The 9,722-nt window shown below is 39.8% G+C and overlaps 1 protein-coding gene across 2 annotated transcripts in view; it reads left to right on the top strand.

Annotated features, from left to right (window-relative positions):
- The first annotated feature begins 107 nt into the window (after positions 1 to 107).
- nebl (nebulette) overlaps positions 108 to 9,722 on the top strand; it is a 52,084-nt gene continuing 42,469 nt past the window's right edge. The window contains exons 1-2 of one of the 2 annotated variants that reach the window (XM_044104890.1): positions 108 to 460; positions 2,898 to 2,992. In XM_044104890.1, the coding sequence (XP_043960825.1) occupies positions 392 to 460; positions 2,898 to 2,992 (164 nt within the window). In that variant the 5' untranslated portion in view covers positions 108 to 391. The remainder of the gene's footprint in view (positions 461 to 2,897; positions 2,993 to 9,722) is intronic. The other variant, XM_044104889.1, reaches the window with a different exon arrangement.

The following is a 9,722-nucleotide window of genomic DNA, read 5'->3' as shown; positions in this document are numbered from 1 at the left end:
TGTAAATCAATACAAATATTTTTACTTGTGGTTTAATACATCATTTGTTTTTACAATAAACGTATTAATTAAACTTATTCATTGGTAAATTTGTTTGTTTTTTCTCCTTCCATTTAATGGCTTTAATTCCGCTCTTATTTTGAAAGGTCAGGGCCCGGCTTCCTTCCTTCCTTTGTCTCGGTTTTCTCCAGCTTGACTCCTGAGCTCAGTGTCAGCAGCATCCAGCCTCGGAGCTCCGCTCAGAGAAAACAGCCGCACTTCCTCTCTCTTCTCTCTCAGCGGCTGTTTCTTTAAAAACGGTTCAACTCCAGCTGGAGCCGCTTTTTCTCTTTCCGTCTCTGCGGAACCAACGGACTTTTATCGGCCGGAGAGTCCAGCGGAGGTCCGGAGGATGAACCCGCCGTGCGCGCGCTGCGGGAAGATCGTCTATCCCACGGAGAAAGTCAGCTGCCTGGACAAGGTGGGAGCAGGAGACCGTGGAGGACCAGAACGGGTTGATACGAGCTGTTTAAAACAGGAAACCAGATTATAAAGCATTACAAGTTTATTTTAGTTCATCATTTTAACAGACAACTAAAGCTGAAGGGACAATTTCAATCAGTAATAAGATAGATTGATACATTTTGATTTAAAGAAAATGTTAGAGTTTGAAAGCAAATTTCTTAAACGAAAGTAATCAAATTTAAATCAATAAGCAGCAATAAACTGTAAAACTTTGAATTTGTGGATGTATTTTGCATTTTTGTTTTTCAAGTTAAAATATTTCTGTTTATTCCTCTCAGGTTTTTACAGTATTCCTAAAATAAACATCTATTATTTATCCATCTTGGAAAATATACAATAATGCTCACATTTATCACGTTACATTTAATATAAATTATTAAAGATTTTACATGTGATAAAGAACAATAATATAAATTTGTAACTAAATCTGTTGATTTATTATTAAATCTGCAGAAACTCTACCAAACATCACAGACTCTGAATTAGTTTTTACAGTGTAACACTTTTCTTCTTGCATAACGATGTTAAATTATTAACTGATCTTCAGCAGCTCCATTTGTTCTCTGTCTGTTCTGAGGCGTCAGATGACACAGCAGCATGTAGGCGCCGCTCCGAATCATTCCTCCCACCTTTCATCCTCAAACCAACAAACATCTCATGGTTCCTACTGGGACCAGCACAACAAACCAGTCTGAAGTGGTTCAGCATGGATTCACTGGGCAGAGCGTTTTGGAGCCAGCAGGGTCTGAAATGAGATGAATCTCTTGTTTTCTGAGATGAATGATTGTTAGAGGCAGAGATTTAAAGAGGAGTTAAAACAGAAAACATCTCCTTCTGTCAGAAAGTCTCCAGATCATCTTCAGCGCTTCGTCTCACTTCAAATCCCAACAGAAAACAATTCATCTGTCCGTTTATTAAAATGCTCATTGAGTGATTTCCAGCTGAAGTGATTTATGTGGGAGGAGAAATGTGTTGGTGCAGCAGCTGCAGTTCCATTAATGTCCACTGGGGGCGGATTTTTATCACTTGTTTTCTCTTAAAAACTCTCCTGAAGCCGACACCAGAAGAAGAGTGGATCACAGAGAAACCAACAAGGTCTCCTGGTATCAGAACCTTCTGGACCTTTTCCTCTGGAGGTTCCACTGACAGACCCAGAACTTTCTGCAGGCCCGTCTGGCTGTGGGACCGGTCCAGGAGAGGCAGAGGAATCCTGTCAGAGTGTCAGACGTCTGGCTGAATCACTGAGAAGTGAGACGACTGATGACTGGAAGAACCAGAGACATGTCCAAGTCCGACCTGGGAAGTTCTGGTGTCGGCTGATGTCTGGAGGTTCTGACCCGCTTTGAGAGATTCTTCATGCTTTTGAACATGATTTGATCAGCAGGATAATGTGCAGAGCTTGGAGGATGAAACAGGAGCAGTGAGGGTTTAAAGTGAGCAGCCAAGAGAAGAACCTGGAGGAGAACTTCAGGATTCTGGAGACGTTTGGACCAAGAGACGTTAACAGCTTCCAGAAACTTTGGCTGCTTGGAGAGAAAACATCCAGAAGAGAAACTCAATAAATTATCTGATGAAAGCTTTTCTTCTCTTTCTCTTCACTTTGAGGATTTTTGTTTGTCTCGGACTGTCAGCTGAGGATGAATCCACCAGTCAAAGCTCTGTGTTAACATCTCCAACACAGAATTGAGTCACTTTCTAAGTATTTGAATAATCCTGATCCGGAGCAGATGGAGGACGATCTGAGCTGGAAGCTGCCAGAGCCAAAGGAGCCGACTGAGCAGCAGCTGCTGTTCCAATCTGACAAAACTGTTTATATCCAGGAACTCCTGGTTGCAGAAGCTACATTTACACTTTAAAACACCAGAAATCACAGAAGCTAGCAGCTGTTAGCCTCCTGTAGATGCAGATTAATGAGCGGTTGTCATGGAGACGGTTTGGTTGCTGTCTGGTGACTCGGAGCTGCAGCTTCCAGCCAGCGGAGCTCCAGGATGTTGGAACATCGACACTTTGAAACATTTCAGGATCTCGTTTGTTCTAGAAAATTGTGAGAAAATAGAAAAGTGGAGAATAAAACAGGAAGAATCCAGATATTCCTGTTTCTACTGAGACAAAGTGAAAACATTATCAAAGATCCAGAGATCCAGTTTTCTGTCACATTGAGATAAATGAGATATTTTTCATCCAATAAACTGAATAAATGTGAGCAGATCATGTCTGACCTTCAGAAAACCTGAGAAATGTTGATCAGCAGGACTTTAAGTTTTCAGGAGAAACTCTGTGACTCAGAAAGACTGGACCTGACCTTTGAACCCGTCTGGTTTTGGTTCAGGAGGATTTTAGATCGGAGCTGATAAGAACCAGACTTGATGTGACTGTTTGTGTTTTTCCATCAGAACTGGCATAAAGGATGTTTCCACTGTGAAGTCTGCAAGATGACCCTGAACATGAAGAACTACAAAGGCTACGATAAGAAGCCGTACTGCAACGCGTGAGTAGCTCCGCCTTCTCTGATGGATCCATCATGGCTGCTAAGCTCCGCCCACCGACGGCTGAGCCGCTCTTCTGATCTGAGTCCAGTAGGTGTTTCTAGCTGTGCTGGTTTCAGTGGTTCTGCTGCTTATTGGACCATAAAACATGGAGAGACGATGAAGCTGGAAGGGGGCGGAGCTTCCAGCGGCGTTTGACGGATGATTGGATGAATTACAGCTGGTGTTTTGGGGGCGGGGCCTGTGGTTCTCACCGGTGAGCTGGTTGTCATGGTGATCTGGTGTCTGTGTTGTTTAGAGAAAACGGCTCTGCTGGGGTTTTTAAAAGTTTCCAGGTTTTCCTGGTTCCTGGACATCAGAAGGTCATGAAACATTTTTATTCTTCTGCTCTAACCTGGAATCATAATTTCAGTCCAAACATGGAAACAAGAGCCATCTTTGTTCTGACATCACATAAACAGTGGTTTTAATGGCTGAGAGGCCACCATGACCTCTGACCTCTCTGGGTTCAGAAGCTGCTTCCCTTCAGCTGGTTGAACTCAGAATCTTTGTTTCCTTCAGTAAATGAACTAAAACAGCGTTTAGTTCAGATAACTGTTGTTAACTTATGGCTTTGAGACAAAACTGTCGTTAAATAATGAATTATTAGATTTTTATGAACTCAGCTTTAAACTAAACATCCATTGTTTTAACAAACTAAGCTGAAAAGAAAGAAACATTTAAAGAGTCTTGGATGTTTGCCTTAGAAAATTAAGTTTCATAATTTTTAGGGTCAAATGTTTTTATTTGTATTTTTCCATCAACAAAAACAAGAATCATTTTTTTAATTCTTTGCTGTTTTAAGTTCAGTGAGTTTTTACCAAAGTTACAAGATAATCGATGTTCTTGATTTTACTAATTATGATATTAAAATCCAAGGAAAAGAGTTTGTGTTTTTCTAAACATTGTAATAAAAAAATTAAAAATGTTCATCTGCATTTATTCTATCTGCTGGAGCGACAAAGTTGTTCTTTATTGAACTAAAGTCAGAATAACATAAAGTCAGAATAAAACATAAAGTTATTCTAAGGGCCACAAATTTTACTGGAAACTCTGAATTTTCTTCTGGTTGGACAGAAACTGATAATTAAACTCAAACGTTCAAACTGAGCTGGTTTTTGAGAAGTTTAAAACGTATTTCAGTCTATAAATAATAAAACTGATCAAGAGATGAAACATTGATTTAATTTAATCTCCTGCTCATTGCAGATCTCCACGTTTTATTAAACCAGGATTTAAAACTCTTTTATTTTGAAATGAATGACCTCATAGGGCAGAATGCATTAATAAACGGTTAAAATATGAATAAACATTTATCTCTATAATAAAATATGAATATGAATCTGTCTCTGCATTCGATGAATATTTTGTTAAATTAAATATTGAACATCTTTTCACATTGATCAAATTTGGCAGCACACAAATAAAAGCTGCTTTGATTTTATTCAGATTATATTTAAACCCACAGCTGTCCATAAAAACCGTCACGGCGTACCGGATTTGGCCTGCAGGCCTTTAGTTTGACAAACTGCTGCTCCTGTCTGACAGCATTAAGATCAAATCCAAACTGAATCCATTTCAGCTGCATTAAACTTCTCCTGTCAGACAATGTAACAAATATCTTATTAATTAAAGCTGAAATTAAATGAATCATTATAAAGTTTAACGTTAAATGTTCATGATGTCAACATGAACTGATCCTGTGAAATGATTTCATGTTTTAAAATCATTTTATTGTAAAGAATCCCTCAGCAGAAACATTGTTTGTGGGGAAAAAGGCAAATATTTTAATAATAGACTTCACCCCCTTCAAAATAAGAGCATGAATATGAACATCTAACTACTGCAGGAATATTTAACAGTCACTAATCAAAACCTTTTTATTAAGAGCAGAATAAATTCAGAATTTATCTGGAGAAATTAATTTCAGGGAAACTAATTCTGTTAGAAAATAATACTAAATTTCTAAACAAAGAAATTAGCTCAGCTAGGAGCGCATTAGCCAGTTAGCTTCATTGTGCTCACACTAACATTTTGTGCTATGAGTTTAATGGGTTTTTTTTTAGTTTTATTTTGTTAATGAAAACATGTCAACAGATAATAACTAATTAAAATGATTCCTAATCAATCTGTCCAGATTCCATCAAATCCTGATTGAAACTGTTGAAATGTTTCTCTGAACAAGCAGCTGGATCAGTTAGCATCCTGTGACTTCCTGCAGTAGCAGTTAGCTTGTTGGTAGTTTGTTGGGGTTGTTTTCCTGCAGCATTCCTGCAGGATTCCTGCAGCGGTTTCTGCTGGTTTGTTTTTGCAGCTCGGTGCTGAAGAGGAGAAACGGCGTCCTGTAATTAAAGCGTCTGTGAAGCCGCGGCGCTGCTGTTTTTAGAGCTGGAGGACGGACTGGCCTCAGCTTTTCTCGGCTCTTTGTTGATCTGTGGCTGTTTGGTAGAAAGCTGCTGAAACGGGTCAGAAGACACGAACAGAACTCAGTGTTGTTTGGTCTCACTTTAACTGGAAAAAAATCAGCTGTAATTTGTTATGAGAAAAAAAATCAATTTTACATCTAAAACATTTTAGTATTTTACCTCTTTTTCTCTTAATATTAATATAAAACCTGTAATGTTTCAGTTTAATCAATAATTAATAAAGTGATGAACTAAACAAAAATGTTGAGAAAAAAAGATTTCCTCAAACAAACCTGCATCGTTTCCCATCAGAATCAACCACAGACCACAGCATCACAGATCCTCCTCTGTGCCTTACTGTGGTTCTGTCTGGTCACAGGTTCTGCTCTTTCTTCTTCGTTGGTGCTTTTTATGATGTCGTTTAGTGATTCTGCCTCTGAGAGATCCATCACTGAGGCTTTAGTTAGTACTTTAATTAGCCCATTTCATCACTTCCTGTGAAATAATTCCTCTCTCTTGTTGCCATGGGAACAATACTCCAGGACGTTTCTCCCGTTGCTGTTGTTGCACAATGAAGGTAAAAACTTTAATATTTACAAACTAACTATTTAAAAATTGTGCTGAACGTTTCCTAAGTGAATCTAAAGAGTAGAACAGAAACAGACAAAACTTTTATTCCACTTTTTAAAAAATATTATCACAATATTCTTCTTTTAATAAGTATCAGTGCTTGTACTGTACATTTCAGCAGGACACCGCCCCCTACAGGCAGAACGCCCAGCAGCAGCATCCTGTTATCTCCACGTCCTCTGATCCAGGTTCTCGTTGTGTTTGGGTGAAATAGATAAAGATAGAGATGAATAATTCTTTACAACAATCATATTCTTTGGCAGCGAGACTTTTGGATCTCACTGTTAGCTGATCAGAGGAGAGTGAGACTGTGGGTGGTTTGATGCTGGTGGTCTCGTGCTCCTTAAAGCCCGTCTGTCTGCAGCTCAGTGGGATGGGGGGGTCGGGAGGGGGGGGGGACAGATAATGTGAGGGATTAAAAAGCACATGAGAGCTTTAGACACTTTAACACACGACTTTAACAGTAACACCAACCCTGGGCTGAAGTTTAATCTGCTGGGAACGGCGCCCCCTGTGGCCCTGGAGGAGTTCTGCAGGACCAGACGTCTGTCCACACAGAAACAGTTCATGATTCTAACCTCCAGCCCCTCCAGTCTCAATGTGAGTCTCTGTAAGGATGGGCGAAAGGTTCAGGACTCAAACACCTTAAACTTTATTCATTCATTGCACAGATTTAAAACAGTTTTGGTCAGTTAATCAACTTTAGGTTCATTGTTTTGCGTACAGAAGGCCCGGGCCGGAACCGTTGTACTTGCATGTTTCTGGTACTCTGGTAAATCTGATGCACAAGCGACAGGAGCTAACAGCAGCGATGGAAGATGGAGACTCTTGATTTGGTTTAAATTTCTGCTTCTAAAGATGCTGGAAAACACGACTGTTGTTCTAAAAGGAGTCAGTCTGTCATTGAAGCCTAAACATGTTGCAGCTAATGCTAATGTTAGCATCCACAGTCACATTTCTAGAGAAGCTCATGAATGATCAGGATGTATTGATATAATAACATTTTAATCTGAAGGTTGAAGAACCTGGAGATCAGATTAAAAACTATAATTATGTCTTTTGTTGAGCTCATATGGCAAATTATTCAATTACTAATTCATCTATTGATTCATCTAATTATTCATCTATTGATTCTTCTAATTATTCATCTGTTTATTCAGTTACTCAGCAGGAAAAATGTTTTTTGATTTGTTCACGTTGCCTAGCGATTAAAATAAAAGATTCTGATCAATGGCTTCAACTACATATTGATAATAGAGCCAAACTAACTGCAGGTTCATTTGTTTGATATGTGAAAATCAAACATAAAAGTGAAAAAGCTTTAAGGAAGAGTTCAGTTGTTCTAAATCTGACATGCATCAAGTTTTTATCCCAGATAATTGACACCATGAACCCGACGGTCCGTCAGCTGTTCTCCCTCATCAGGCTGAGAATTTATCCTGTAAACCAGGAAGCAGCAGATTGTTTGGTTCTGCTCAGAAACATCAAGCTGACTGAGGTTCTGTTGTACTGAATTACTTCTTTATGCAAATGAGCTCCAATAAAAGCTGATTATGTAACTGAGGAGCTGCTGTTCGCTGGAACATGAAGGTAAATAAAGTTTCCTCTGTGAGCTTCAGCTTTTACACATCCAGCCTGAAGAGAACTGATGGTTATGTAACGGATCGGCCCACATGACCCAGATCTGCTGCTGAGGGGAGCAGAACGTCAGAGGAACCTCTGGGTTCTCTGAGGAACAGAGAGACGAACAAGATCAGCTTCAGGTCAGAACAGCTTCAGGTCAGATCAGGTTCAGACCAGACCAGTTTCAGGTCAGAAGCAGCTGCAGCAGGTTAAACAGCTGCAGCAGGTGAAGCAGCTCGTTATCAGACTGAATCCCAGACAGAGAAAATGTGGAAGCAGATGATCAAAGAGGAATAAATCAGCCTGAGAGAAACTGGTGAAGAACCAGGAGTTATGTAATCCTCTCTACACTGACTCATGTAGGTGTGTGTGTGTGTGTGTGTGTGTGTGTGTGTGTGTGTGTGTGTGTGTGTGCGTGCGTGCGTGTGTGTGTTCAGCGGGTCGATCAGCAGCGTGAGAAATCAGGAGCAGCAGGCAGAGGGATGAGCTGCTTTTGGAGGCAGCTGAGATTTTTCTGCATGAATGAGTGAAGACAGAGAGGAGCGATCTGATTGGCTGTGACTGTCTGACGCGTCCTGATTGGTCTGATTTCTTTGTCTTTGGTTTGTTAAAGCTGAAGTTTCTCTTGACTTGCTCTTTGAAAGTTTGATCTTTCTTTATTTCTAAGGATTTTTGGTCTTTATCTTACAGTAGATTGTCAGGAAATGAGAGAGAGGAGAAAACATGAGGCAAAGGTCATCAGGTCAGGACTTGAACCTGTGACGGCTGTATGTGTCTCACTGCCCGCTGTTCCACCGCGCCAGTTTCAGTTTTCTCTGATCTATTTTCTTTATTTGAGTCACATTCAGACTTTTCTTTGTCTCTTCACTGTTTTCTAACATTTACATTTTTCTGTTTGATCTTTTTTTTGTAAAGTTTTTCTTCTTTTATCTGTGATTCTCTGCTGCCTTCCTTCAGTCTGATGTTTAATTCTCCATCTGGATTCTGCATCATCAGGTTTAGATCTGTGTTATCTAGATCTGGATAATGTAGATCTGGATCATCTAGATCTGTGTTATCTAGATCTGGATAATGTAGTTCTGTGTTATCTAGATGTGGATAATGTAGATCTGGACAGGTCAGATTCCTGCTGACCTGGAAACAAATGTAGTTCTAACAGTTTGTGTCGATGTTTTTTACTGAACCTTCATTTTTTAATCTTGTGTTTAAACTTTAAAAACAAACAATCAGATGCTTCATGTGTGATCGACTGTTTTTAAACAATAAATGAATCTTTTCCTCCTGAACTGTAACCTTGATCCTTATTGGATCATAAACTCTGTTATCAGAGGTGAAGGAAGTTGAACTGAGTCCTGATGATGTCATTAAATCAGTTAATGAGCAGAAAAAGGTTGTTTTCATTGTTCGGGTCAAACTGCTTGGTTTGGACTCTGACTGGGTCAATCTGTTGGCTGCAGCATTTTGGAAAATGTCACCAACATCAGAGACAAAGAGGATCTAAATATGAATCCATAACAAACCGACTGAAAGGCAGGAAGTGTCTGAGGGAAACCAGCTAAAGACAGAGTGTGTGTGTGTGTGTGTGTGTGTGTGTGTGTGTGTGTGTGTGTTTGTGTGTGTGTGTGTGTGTGTTGGTATAATTAGCTCGTTTCATAGATGAAGGAGCCGTAAAGGAAACTGTTTCCTCTGGTTTCAGTTTTTCTGGTTTCTGAAACTTTATCTCTGCTCTGCAGGACAAACTTCCTTCCTGTAATCACCTTCACTTCGCCGCCTGCCGGCGTCATGAGGGCCGCGGCCTAATTAAAGTTTCTCTTTTCTCTTGACCCACAGCAGGCGCTGAGACGGGAAGCTCTGCAGCAAAGGATTATTCTGCAGATTAATAAATGAATTAAGACATTAAAGCTGCTGACAGCTCACTGCTGCTGTTTCAGAAATAGAAATAAATCTGTTTCCTGATGCTGTTTGAAATGAATCAAAGCAACAAAAATAATCCATGCAGTTGGTTTGACTTGCAGAAGGAAGATAAAGATTGATT

Source organism: Gambusia affinis, linkage group LG21, assembly GCF_019740435.1.
Source record: "Gambusia affinis linkage group LG21, SWU_Gaff_1.0, whole genome shotgun sequence".
In the NCBI taxonomy this organism is placed as follows: domain Eukaryota; kingdom Metazoa; phylum Chordata; class Actinopteri; order Cyprinodontiformes; family Poeciliidae; genus Gambusia; species Gambusia affinis.
This window is presented reverse-complemented; position numbering and strand designations above follow the sequence as displayed.